The 13,477-nt window shown below is 31.4% G+C and overlaps 1 protein-coding gene, 1 long non-coding RNA gene and 1 pseudogene across 2 annotated transcripts in view; all 3 read right to left on the bottom strand.

Annotated features, from left to right (window-relative positions):
- Positions 1–5,759, bottom strand: part of LOC142624592 (TMV resistance protein N-like) — an 81,168-nt gene extending 75,409 nt beyond the window's left edge. Inside the window, exons 1-2 of the mRNA XM_075798237.1 lie at positions 5,350–5,759; positions 4,713–5,260 (exon numbers count right to left, since the gene is read on the bottom strand). Of these exons, the coding sequence (XP_075654352.1) occupies positions 4,713–5,254 (542 nt within the window). The 5' untranslated portion in view covers positions 5,255–5,260; positions 5,350–5,759. The remainder of the gene's footprint in view (positions 1–4,712; positions 5,261–5,349) is intronic.
- The window catches only part of LOC142624263 (TMV resistance protein N-like), a 47,610-nt pseudogene that overhangs the window by 13,090 nt on the left and 21,043 nt on the right, over positions 1–13,477 (bottom strand).
- LOC142626431 (uncharacterized) lies at positions 9,944–13,304 on the bottom strand. The gene is made up of 4 exons (XR_012842504.1): positions 13,249–13,304; positions 12,466–12,534; positions 10,514–10,593; positions 9,944–10,311 (listed from the first exon to the last, which is right to left on the bottom strand). It is a non-coding gene; the product is annotated as an uncharacterized LOC142626431 (long non-coding RNA).

Here is a 13,477-nt window from a genome sequence, read left to right as displayed (position 1 = left end):
CTTTAATATTGTTATTCATTTTTTCCTTCATCTTCCTTTATTTGTCTATTCTTATCCATTCCCTCTTACTATAAATTTGTCACTCTTTTCCATTCTTTGCATAGTTCTCTCTCTCTCTCTCTCTCCCCATGACTATGTATATATTGTTAGGACATATATGAATAATGTTAGGAACATATGTAAATGTAGAATTGGCTAATCCTTAGACAAAACGCATTTTACTTATAATTGGGTCGATCTAGGATGTGTTTAATACTTCAAGAAATAAGATTTCAAGTTCTAGTGTTAAAACCATGCAAATCTGTCCAAGAATCAAGTGAAGAAGTGCTGAATTTTAAATCTCGATCAACAACTCTCAACAGATAACCTATCTATCGTGATTTATGAAAATCAGTTTTTCAGATCTGATTTCACTCCAATCCGTGGATACATGTTTAGGCTTTCTTTTCTCACAACCCTAAACATATATAAGGATTATTTTAAGGGCCGTCACAGTTAATGCAACTCAATGCAAAAGTTTTTCACAAGCATATTGTGACCGAAGACATATGCCCTAGTTCATCTTTTTCTTTAAAAAGCTGTTGCGTTTGTACGCCGTAAGGTTTTGTAACCAAGGAACTTCGTGACCTTCATTTTGGGGTGAACGTCAAAACACCCCTTGCTCGGGCTTTGCTAAAGGTTTAAGGTTCCTGAATATGGTGATGACATTTGTTCTACATCCCTTTTCTCACTATAATTCGATTACTAAGTCTCGTGCTCGATTTTTGTTATCCCTTATTGAGGGACTCACTATAGATTTTTCCTCTCGCTTCATACTATCCCTTATAGATGTCTATAAGGATACGACGGCCCATAATATGCTCATTTTTTCTTCTACTATCATAAGGATTCTCCATCATGCGTCTATCTCCCATCCCGAGTCTCCTTACTTTTTAGTGATTTGTGCCATAAACAATACTACCGTTAGACGGAGCGAGGCCCAACTTCAACCGAAGCGGCCATGGACCAAGACATCGACTCCTTCTGTTTTTTCTGCTTCATCCACATCCGCTCCTTCTACTTCTGCGGGTGGTGCGACCCTTGAGGCGGTCATGGCGCAGCTTCAGTGCATGGATGCTCGCCTTGATACACTTACTACTGAGTTGTATCAGATGAACACCCGTGTTAGTTGTATTGCACGATGACAGGCTCACCTTGGTAGCTTCGTAGAGTCTCCCTCTCCTTCTCCAGAGGCTTCTGAGGACGAGGACGACAATGGTGACTCTAATGGTGCTGCTGATGAGGATGAGGATGCTAGCTCTTCCAGTGATGATGAGATGACTGTTTCTCAATGATTTATCCTTTGTCATTCGTAACAAAAAGGAAGGAGTAGTTTTGGATATGAGAGTAGTCACGTACATAGAGAGAGAGTTAGTTATAGGAGATATATTTGTTAGGGAGAGTGTTTTCTTTTTGAGGGATGTAGTGAAGACTCTTTGTATCTTTTCTTTCCTTTACTTTTGAGATACATTGTTCTTACATTGTGATAGCAAACCTTGTATTCTTTTATATATATATATATAGGTTGTTATTACATTTTTTCACCTATCTTTTCATGTGTTGTTTCTTTTCTCTCTTTATGCACATGCTTCTTATTTATTATATGCAATTTTTTATTTCTGTTTTACACTAAGATGCCGTGATGGATTTTGATTAAAGTGTATCAAAAATATAGGTTGTCAAAGTCTTTCTTGCCATGAACTCTCTTCTTGCAAATTTTTTCAAGAGTTTGTGTTAGGATAGATTTTATTGTATTCAACAAGTGAGTATGAGTTGAGTGATTTATGACTTCTCTCATATGTTCATTTGTTTATTGTGGTTTTGTCACGGATTGCCAAAGGGGGAAATTATTAGGACATATGTGAACCATGTTAGGAACATATGTAAATGTAGAATTGGCTAATCCTTTGACAAAACGTATTTTACTTGTAATTGGGTAGATCTAGAATGTGTTTAATACTTCAAGGAACAAGGTTTCAAATTCTAGTATTAAAGTCATGCAAATAGGTCCAAGAATCAAGTGAAGAAGTGCTGGATTTTAAAACTCGATAGCTAGCTCGACAGCTAGTATCTATCGAGGTTTAAAAGATTTTTTAAGCCCGATGCTCGACAGCTCTTGATAGATAGCCTATCTATCGAGATTTATGAAAATCAGTTTTTCAAATCTGATTTCACTCCAATCTGTGGATACATGTTTAGGCTTTCTTTTCTCACAACCTTAAACATATATAAAGATTATTTTAAGGGCCGTCACAGTTGATGCAACTCAGTGCAAAAAAATTTCACAAGTATATTGTGACCGGAGACATATGCCCTAGTTCATTTTTCTCTTCAAGAAGCTGCTGCATTTGTATGCCGAAAGGTTTTGTAACCAAGGAGTTTAGTGATCTTTATCATGTGATGAACTGATGAACTTTGCAGCCAACATCTTTCTCAAGTTGGTGGTTAGTCATGTACTTGGATCCGTGCATCGAATTGGTTAGTCACGTACTGGGAACCGTCTATTAAATGGAGAGATTGTCACTACAGAACAAGTCCAATTAGGTATTGGGGTAAGGGTTCAACTATAGGTTGGTATAAGGTACTGGGATTCCTTTACTTATAACTGCTTGTTGTGATGATAGTGGAGTTTCGGGAGTGGTGACCTTAAAATCACCTGGTGGGGTTTTTGCATTGGAGGTTTTTCCCATTCGTAAACAAATCACCGTGTTAAATTTATTTTCCGCTGCATATTAACTTAGTTGGTGATTTGTTTGTGCTACCACGCTATTGCATGTTAATTGGATTAATTAATTAACTTGGCTAAATTAATTGGTTAATTCATCACTACGGGTCAATACATTCTTGCCCTATCATATATGACCAAGGTTATTAGGATTGAGATCTCACATAGAATCGATGAGAGGGTTTGGGGATCGGATTGTAGAATCGGGACAAGGATCGTAAAATCCTACTTTCCAATTAAAAAACCTAAAAAAAACCTATATTTATAATTTACAATTAATTTTTATAAAAACATAAAACAAAGGTACTTTAAACAACACAAAACATATAACAATGCATAATGTTTCACAGAATTAACATAAACTAAATAATAATGATCCAAACAACACCACAAACACACTCAAACATCATGACCAAAGTTTTGGTTATCTTGACTAGGTTTTTCAAAGTAAGGTTGATCATCATAAACAACATTCTCAACATTGTTAGAAACCACATGGCCCGCATCATCCATTGGATAATTATCAAAATCTCTTAATGTTGCATTTGGAGGTTCATTCACTTCACTTTCATTGGCATCATCAAACTCAAATTCATTACTAATCTCTAGTCCTTCATGCACTAGCCCTATACTCTCTAGTCTCTTTCTTCTATGATTTTGTCGATTAGGTTAGGGTGAGGTGAAGAGTTTTTTTTTTTTTTTTTACGTTTTAATTTTTTTAAAATATAAATCTAGGCAAGGGCTACTAAGTTGATCTTTTTTTTTTTTATCAGTTTGGGGCCTTTAGGCTCCATTTGGAGGCTGACAATAAACAAAAATTTTTTTTTTGAATTTTCCTTAATAGCACAAGATCTTTGGTATCATTATAGGATTGCGATCTTATAGAAATCTAAGATCTGGACCGGGATCCTACACAAATCCCACTTTAGTATAGATCCTAGAGAGATTTAAAACGTCTTAATGATGTAGGATTTTAATATACTAAGATTTGGATCAGGAACTTGATAATCATTTACATGACTAATGTTGTAGTGCTGCCTGTGTTCAATGTAAGTTTTATACTTAAAGTTTGATTTTGACTCTTGTTTATTATTTGAAAAATCAGTGACTCTTGTTTTGACTCTTGACTCTTATTTTGACTCTTGTTTATTATAATAAGTGTATATTATATTTTATTAATTGATATTTTTGAAAAATCAGTGACCTAAGATCACTACACGTGTTGTTCAATAACAGAAAAAATCAGTATGTGTAGTAGTTATAGGCACTAGCTTATAAAATACTATTGTGAACTTTATGTTATATTATTTTATATATAAATTTCATAATTGTGCTTTTTATTTGTTTGTTTAATTGATGGTATTGTACTCGGATTCCTGTTGCTCTAAGTGTATTGTATTCTATTTCACTTAACAATAATAATAATTAATCTTAGAACTAATAATGAAGCTAATAGTATTAATAATGAAGATTTTAAGATATAAAAATTTGTAAAAAAAAATTGTAAAATTTCATGTTTTTGAGTGGTTTTTTTTTTCTTTTTTGGTTTGGTTGATAATATATTCAAGTTCTTTTTTTAAAATTAGATTTTGCATAATTTAAGTTTCTTAAAAAAAAAATTTAGAGCCACCGTTGTCCACTACCAATGTTGGAAAGAAATAATCAACAAAATTTTGGAATATATATATATATATATATATATATATATATATATATATATATATATATATATATGGGTGAAACTCTTAACTAGAAAGTTTAAAATTTTTCAACTTCACCTTTGTAGGCTAACTATCTTCCTACCAAATGATATGATCAAAAAATATTTTCATACTTTTGCATGTAGTGGTTTTGGTAAACCATTAGAAGTATAAAAGCATGAATCATTGTATCAACAATTAGATAAATATCTTTCTCAAATAGAAAAAAAGGAAAAAAATATACATACCCTTTCTGATAATGTGATCCGGACACATTAGCTGCTTTACATAGGGCTTCCCTCCATCTCTGCATCTTCTCCTTGAACTCCTTTTCATGGTTAGCTAGCGCTATCCCAAAGTTTCCCTTCTCCTTGAACTCCTTTTCATGGTTAGCTAGCGCTATCTTAAAGTTTCCCAATTGATTACGTACTTCACTTGGTTCTACGTTATAAAAAATCGGTCGAAGTAAAACTATTTGGTCATTTTTCCAACACTCAACAATCTTAACAAGTTCGTCCAAACACCATTTGGACCCTGCATAGTTTTTAGAAAACACAATAACTAAAATCATGGACTCTTCGATTGTTTTGAGAAGTTCCGCAGAAATTTCTTCTCCCCTCAGAAGCTTATCGTCCATAAAGGTGTTAATGCCTTTTTGTTCCAAAGCCTTATATAAATAGGTAGTAAAACCTGTACGGGTATCTTCACCTCTAAAGCTCAAAAAGACATCATACTTCTTTAGACAAGTGGAAGAAGAGGAGGAGGCTCCTTCGTTGGTCAGGAAAACCATTGGGATCTATAAGCAAAAGATCGAGAAGATCAGAGATTTGATAAAGTGGGGGAATTAAAAGAAAGGGGAGAACTATACCTTTTGATGAACTACACCTTTTTGACAGTAGGATCACGGTTTTGAAGATTGAGTCTTGCACCAGAAGAGCCCCGGTTCTGTGAGGCTCAGACTTGATTGAAATGCTCTGAATCAATGTTTGATTGCGAAATTGATAAAAGGAGTGAATTGAATCAGACAGAGAGATCAAATCGAAATGGAAATTTGGAGTTAAATAATAGAAGAAAGTTTTAGAGTGAGAGTGGGTGTGGGTGTATGTAAAGGAATTGTGAGTTGGCATTTGGCATTTGTTTGACAACAGCAATGTTAAGTATCACGGGTCTTCGGTTTTCCATCGAAGAACATTTGGGAAAGGGTGTGAACGCTTTGAAAAAAGAGCCTTTCATGTATAAAAGCAGTCCCACACTTCTTCAATTTTCAGGAAACTAAAGAGTGGAAATAAATGACAGAACATAATAGTTTTGTATTCTTACTTCTATTATCTATATTAAAAAGAGCGAATGCACCTGGTGAGCAGTGCTTTTGTCGAGCACCATGCGTGCTATTTGTTTATTGTTTCTGTGTTTGTTTTGTGTTTATTGCTGCTGTCTTTGTTTTGTCATTTTCATCAACTTGTAATTGAGCTTTGTCCACCAGCTTTTTCCTCTATCTTTATTGTTTGCGGGATTCTTTTGTCCACCTCTTTTTTTTTTGACCGTGTCTAACAAGCACCTTCTGGGTCTTTTTTTATTATTTTTTTAATAATTGTAATGACTTTTTACCCTTAATATACAACCAGGCTGAAAGGGTTTGTTTTGTGTTTTGCTCCTAATTTATTTCATGTTATCTCTTTTTCTTGACCGACTTGTCCAGCATCTTCTGGATCTTTCTTTATTATTTGTTTAGTAATTGTAATGACTTTTTTACCCTTAATATACAAGCAGGCCGAAAGGGTTTGTTTTGTCTTTTGCTCTTAATTTATTTGATGTTATCCCTTTGTAGCCTTTGTGGTCAGCCAACAACCCTATTTATTGACACGAACACAGGACACGCGTTTGAGGGAGAAGAAGAACGCGGGAGAGGACTCTGCTTTACCAACTACTCCACTAATTGACAGAGAGCAGCTATGAGTAAATCATAAAACAAACGTGAGAGAGAAACAATTTATAATGGGCGTAAACTTTTAGTCTCTATGTTTTGTAATTTTTTATATTTTAATTTTTATATTTTAATTTTTATATTTTATTTTTACTATTTTTAGTCTTTAAATTAATTAACGCCTAATATTTAAGTCATTTTTGTCACTTAATTAATAACAAAAACTGACGTGGTTGCCACATCAGTGTATAATAAAATTTAATGGTCTACTAAGTTATATTGGGTGTATTAAAATAATATATGGTAAGTCTATAAAAGCGTGGTACTATATATATTAGTTACAATTTATTTTTCCCTCAAAAAAAAATTACAGTTTATTTTTATATATACTTGTGATGTGAGGAGTGGATTAACCTGAGTGATAGATTCATTGACACCGATTCATCATATAAGGCTTTATATTATAATTTGTGCATAATAAAAAAAAAACATTTTAATGATTGATCTATGTAAAAGTAATGTTTCATTAATCAAAACTTGTTATTTCAACAAAATTTTAAAAAAAAATTTTAAAAAAATTGTCTCTAACATTGATTGACGGTCTCTTTTAACCAATCTATTCATACTTCTTTTATGGGCCATTTTGTTTCATTATATTTTTCGTTTTATTTTGTATTAAAGTGTATTAGGGTTCGTTTGGTAACATTGTTTTAGTAATGTTGTTTGTATTTTTTAAAAATACGTGTGAGCGAAAAAAATGTGTAAAAATACGTCTAATATTGTTTAAAAATTGAAAATTGTTGCTTAAAATCTCATACCAAAAGACCCCTTAATTTTTGTATAATTTTTCTAACATTTTTTTAAAGTTTAGATGTAGTAGATAGGGTAGTATGATAGATATAAGATCTTTTGTGTTTGTACTTTTACGGGTGTTTTGTGGACATCAGTCATCAGTCTATCAAAAGATCCAGAAGATTAGGATTAAAAAAAAAAAAAAAAAGCATAATTGTTTTGAAAAAAAAGGGGAACAAGTGTGCAAATTATAGAAAAGTAGTCCATTATATAAGGAAGTTTTGCCAGAGTTGCTTAATTTGACCAAAAGTGAATTATTGATACAAGTATGCTTGACACCTCTTAAGTGGATTATGATGTGTAATTACCCCAATAAAAAAGGATTATGGTGTTTGTTATTACTCCACTTTGCCTACTTTGGCATGTTGCTTATGAGTTATGACCCAGTCAACGGCAAAGTCCAGATGGCATTTTTGTAAGGGACAACAATTAAATACAACTAGTAAGTTTTTTGTGCGATGCACGGATACTGTTGTAATGTTTTATGTAAATTTGTTTTTGAAAAATATTAAACATATATTATAGCATATTTATTATAAAATTTTGTTAGTAATAAGTTTATTATAAAAAGTAACAATTATAAATTGTTCACATATATCTATTATAATTATTTTGTTCAAGTAATGAGCAATAATTAAAACAACTTGGAGTAATATTGTATAATAAAAGTTAATAAAAGCATATTAATTCATTCTATATTATTGATTTTTATTATATGATGTAATAAAAAGTTTTATTACGATTTTTTTTCTTTCAATCTTTGTTATTAAGGTATGGTGATGCTTGTTATCATCATCAGTTTCTTTATCTTCAACGTTTGAAGTTTAGTCCGTACATATTTGTTCAATTTTTGAGCTTTTATCATTTTTTTTCCTTTTGTTGCATCATTTGTGTTACTCACTAATGAATTGGCATCGAGAGATTCTTAATTGGATCTTACAAAATTTGGACTTTGTTACTAAGATTTTTCATAGTATTTCCATTTATATTAAATTTTAATGATGTTACAGTTTTTTGTAAATATTTTTATTTTTTATTTTTGTTAATTTTGAAATAGTGCAGAAAAAAGAATTAATATAGCATATTAAAATGTGTTTTTTTTTTCTTCCATACCTTTTTATCATTTGAGAGTGCATAAAAAATCTTAGCAACTATGTAATTTTCAAACTATCCTTTAGATTGAATTCATTCAAATGAAGTAGAGAAATCCATTTTTTTCCTAATATTTTTTTCAACTCACGTGGAATTCGTTCTCCAATATCAATACTTTTTACAATAATTTAAATAAGTTGTACTTCAGTTTATTTTTCAACAAAATATCTTGTAAATTCAATTAGGATTTTCTCGGCATCTCAATCAAATATCACAAAATTTGTTTTGATAGTTGCATCAAAAACTTCAATTTGAATCATGTATCTGAAGTAGTTTGCAATTGTATATATATAGTAGTTATAGTGAGATAAATATATTATAAATATTTGGAGAGTATGTAGTTAATGTGAGTGCCTCTAACTTTGGGATAGAAAGATTTATTTTTGTTTCACATTTTGCATCCCAAAATGATTTTGCTTGTGGTTTGACATTCATTTCACAAAGTACGCATAAAATGTAATATCAACATATTGTTGTATCAATATTACTTATTATTGCAATACCCTAATAGTTTACATCTTGCAATGGACTTTGAAATTAATATGTATTATTTTTTTAATGTAAATAATATAATGTATGATTATTTTTTTTTACATAAATGATGAGTATAAATTGAAATGATTAACAAACCTGTTTCGTAGGATCTCATTCAATGCATTTTATCTTTACTATTGTCTTTATAATATTTAAAGATAAATCCTCCTATGAAAATTTTATTGCATGTAATTTTAGTATTTCTTGTATAGGATCATGTTTTTTACCATTCCTATCATTGAATTTTTTTAGAGAAAATATTAAGTTAATGGCATTTTGTGAGATCGTATATGATATTTATTAGACTTTTTTATTATTATAAATTTTAGAAATATGCACTTGTCAATTATTTCAGCAACCTCAGGGATCTTAAAATTTATATATACTTTTGTTGCACTGGTCGATGACAGAGAATTAGTCTGCATAAATTGCATAGAACATTATTAATAGACAAAAGTATATTGAATTGAAATTGGGGAAAAATGAAGACATGATTTCATGAGAATGAGATTTTCTAGAAGTATCACCTATACGTGGGGGAGGAAGAAGAGAGATTGTAAGAGGGTAAGAGTTTTTGCTTTGATTTACATGTGAAAATGGTCAAACTTGGGTCATAATATGTAAAGTAAGAACTGACTTGAGTTATTCATAAGGTTTGGTCTACTTTTAAAAGGTAGTTTATTTTATAGTGAATTAATTTTGGTCTAATGGGTCTAATTGTCAAGAACAACCCATATTTTATATAATAGTAAAAAGAAGTTACTATGATCAATTGGTAACAATAAAAAAAAACTTAATAAAAAGAGGTAAAAAATGCTAAATTTATACAATAGTAAACATAAGTTACTATGATCTATTGGGTAATGGTTAAAAAAACTTAATGAAAAAAGGTAAAAAAAGTTAAATGCAATATTAGAGTGCCATGTGGCAAGACAGTAAAAAGAAGTTACTATGATCTATTGGGTAACGGTTAAAAAAACTTAATGAAAAAAAGGTAAAAAAAAGTTAAATGCAATATTAGAGTGCCATGTGGCAGGACCTCATGTACTCTCACATGAGGTCTCTGCTTTTATATGTACTAGTGTTTAACTCGCGCAATGCGCTGGAACATTTTACATTTTAATTATGAGCTTTGCATTCGACATAAACTTAGTTATGATACTTCCACGGCATACATTCAAACTTAAATAATGTAGTATATTTAAGCATATAGTGTCTGAAAAAGGAATTTGACTTTAAGCAACAACAACACCAACAATTATGCAGCTACTTAAACCTCCAGCAGCACCACCAACATGAGTTATGCAGCAACTTATGTTGAGCATTATTGCCACCAGTCATGAGCATTGGTTCAGCCATCATAAATTCTGAAAATCGGTCTCATTCTGGTAAAAACCCAAACAGAGAAAATCATTGCATCAAATCAAATCATTGCCAAACTCAAGGAAAATATTATGCAATAATAAATCATGACAGATCATATTTAACCCATGCATTATAAATTTCCTTGTAACTTGTATATTAAAATATAGTAAACTATTTTATTACTTAACAATATAGTATATGTTAAGAGTCATCAAGCAACACCTGTGATGTTGCTGCTAAAGTTGACTTGCTGCCATAGCTGTTATTGTTGATGTTGCCTAACGTACACTTGTCCTAACCCGCTGCATTAGAGTTAGGGAGTTGTTAGTCTTTTACCATAAAAGCTGTTAACATCTGTTAGTTGCTGTCAGTTAGTTAGATATATAGGTTGTTAGAATGCAACATATATGGCTTTACTTGGAATAGCTTTGAATACTCAAGAAAATTGGATATTAGTGGTTTGCTTGAGTGGTGATTGTAAGGACCGTTGAATGAAATAAGCAACGGTTCTCTCCTAATCTTCTCTATTCTCTCTAAATCTTATTTCTCATTCTTGGAGGCCAGTTGCCTCGAATTAGGTATTTCTCATAGATATGAATTACATATTATGTTAAAGCTCTAAGCATAAAACTTTGTGGAAAGTAAAAGAGACAACAATAATGAATTGCTATAAAGTTGGTCTAAATGGTTTGGCAATGTGTTGTAGCTAATATTTATTTGCACATAGGCTATTAGATTTTCTATCACTCATTTATCACTCATTTCAACAAACATTTGGCATTCAAATATGCTTCAAAACACAGTTCATATACATAGATAAGAGATTTCAGTTAAGAACTCAACCATTGATACCTTTATTTTATTTTTTGTGAACACGTGGAAGAAGAACAATTGAATGTATGAGGAGATGACACTATTTTTTGTGATACTGATTTACAAAAATGCTTTATGCTCACTGTGAAGCAGGTTATTCAGTAAATATCTAATAAGCCAGGAGAGGGGTACCAATCTCCAAAGGATTTGTAGAAAGCAGAGAAAGGAAAAAAGTAGATAAATTGGATGTCTGACGGGGGCATGACTTTCTTTCTCTTTTTCTTCCTGCCATGTAAAGAACTGACTTCTATCAGTCACTGAATCTCAATTTAGCTATTTTGAGTACTAATTTATGGTCAAGTGCAGGTTTCTTCTTGGCATTCTCTGTTTTTTAAAAAGAGTTTTGAGAGAGGGCTTGATTTTGTTCTTTTGAATCAAAGTAATGTAAATCCCATTCACAACTCTAATTTGAGTCCGATTGACAACTATAAGCCCAAACGGGTCCAAGAAATTAAAGGGTTGACAATAACAAAAATGTTTACATCAATGTATGCATCATAAAATTTAATTTTCCACCTTAACTTGCTTCTACTTGGCAGGAAAACACAGGATTAAGCTTCACAGGTCATTGAAGGTTGGGTATGCTTGGTTTCTTTTCCAGGATATGACAAAAATAGCACATGGTTTAATGCCACAATTCATATACTTAAATTATTAAGGTTTTTAGTTGGTCAATGAGTACTCAAATTGATAAAATCAAGAAAAAGGAAATGTGTGGATATTTGAGCCTCAAGAGAGTCAGGGCGTTCTTGATCCTTATTGAGACTATAAAGCTATTTCAATTAAAATTTAATATAGGAAGTAAAAGTTTGATTTATATCCACAATTCACTACACATGATTACACGAACAAATTGCACTGGAGTCTCCCCCATCTCAGCAAGTTATTGATCAATTTTTGGGAAATCAAATAAGACTAAAGTTAAACTCCATATGTTCTCAGCTTTGGTTACCTATAACTATCAGATTCTAATAAATTTAGATGGAAAAGGGGGAAGAAAGGGGGGGGGGGGGGAATTGATTTAAACCTTTATAAATTATTAAAAAAAAATAATAATAATAAAATAAAATAAATAAAAACTCTAGTTCTTTATAAATGGGTTCAAAAACTGAACTTCGTTTTTAATATACTCAAAATTTTCAAGTAATGCTATAATGTTGACAATTATCATACACCAAGGTTTCTCTTCCAGATCATGCCCAATACCAAGCAGTGATGTAAGCCAAGCTTACTGTGATTTTAAATGCATATATGTATGTATTTATGTATGATGATGATGATGATGATCGATATATCCATACCACATCAGCAAAGACAATCTCCAGCTCATTGAAAAAGTTCTCTCTCCGATGTTCGTACTTTGCAGCAGCCTAGAAAATTATATATATATATATATATATATATATATATATATATATATATATATATATATATAAAGGATTATCTACATAAATCAAAAGAAGAAGAATTAAAGGTTTATTACTAAGAACTAAGTATGGGGATAGAACCCCATGTGCAGACAGAGAGGGGGAAAGGAGTCCATTTACAAACTTAATGGGAAAACAAGCATGCATTCTACAAATATAAAAATTTCCTCCTTTAGCATGTCATAATTAGGCATCCAGTAAAACAAACAACACATTCACTAACCAAAAAGCAGACTCCATTGGAACATTGACCCCAAAAAACTCCCATTTTCAACTAACAACATCCCAAAGATAACACATTTATAAACTACAACCCAAGTAAACAATTAACAAAAACCAAACTTTAAATAACAAATCTGTTTTCTTATAAAAACTTTGAATAACCAAAAAAAACAAACTTATTGTTGAGTTACACAAACACCCAATAGGTTTTAAAATCCATGATCTCACCCTACAACTTGGGGGAAGGAAGTACCATTTGTGCCAAAGCTCATTCCTACCAAAACTTCACAAAAATTGAGAATGACACATGCATTGTCAAATACACACAAAATTTGAACCAAGTATAACATCTATATATACCCAGAAGCTCCAAAAGTACAAAGAATTCCCCCACCACCAAAAATTTAAATCCAAAGACAATTCATATAAAATTACCTGAAGCTTCTTGGCAAGGGCCACTACTTCATCCATGTTTGCGTCACTTTCCTTGTACAAAGATAACAATGCCAAATGACTGGTTTTGTGGGAGATTCTTAAATTCTATTAAAAAAAAAGCTGAATATTATTAAAAAAAATTAGAAACAACAAAATATCAAAATTTTCACATCTGCTTCTGATTCCATTGATTAAAATAAGTAAGCAACAGGAATTTCACCTTCTATTA

Source organism: Castanea sativa, chromosome 2 (genome assembly GCF_040712315.1).
Source record: "Castanea sativa cultivar Marrone di Chiusa Pesio chromosome 2, ASM4071231v1".
Taxonomy (NCBI): domain Eukaryota; kingdom Viridiplantae; phylum Streptophyta; class Magnoliopsida; order Fagales; family Fagaceae; genus Castanea; species Castanea sativa.
Note: the sequence above shows the minus strand (reverse complement) of the source record. Positions and strands in the feature narration are given on the sequence as shown.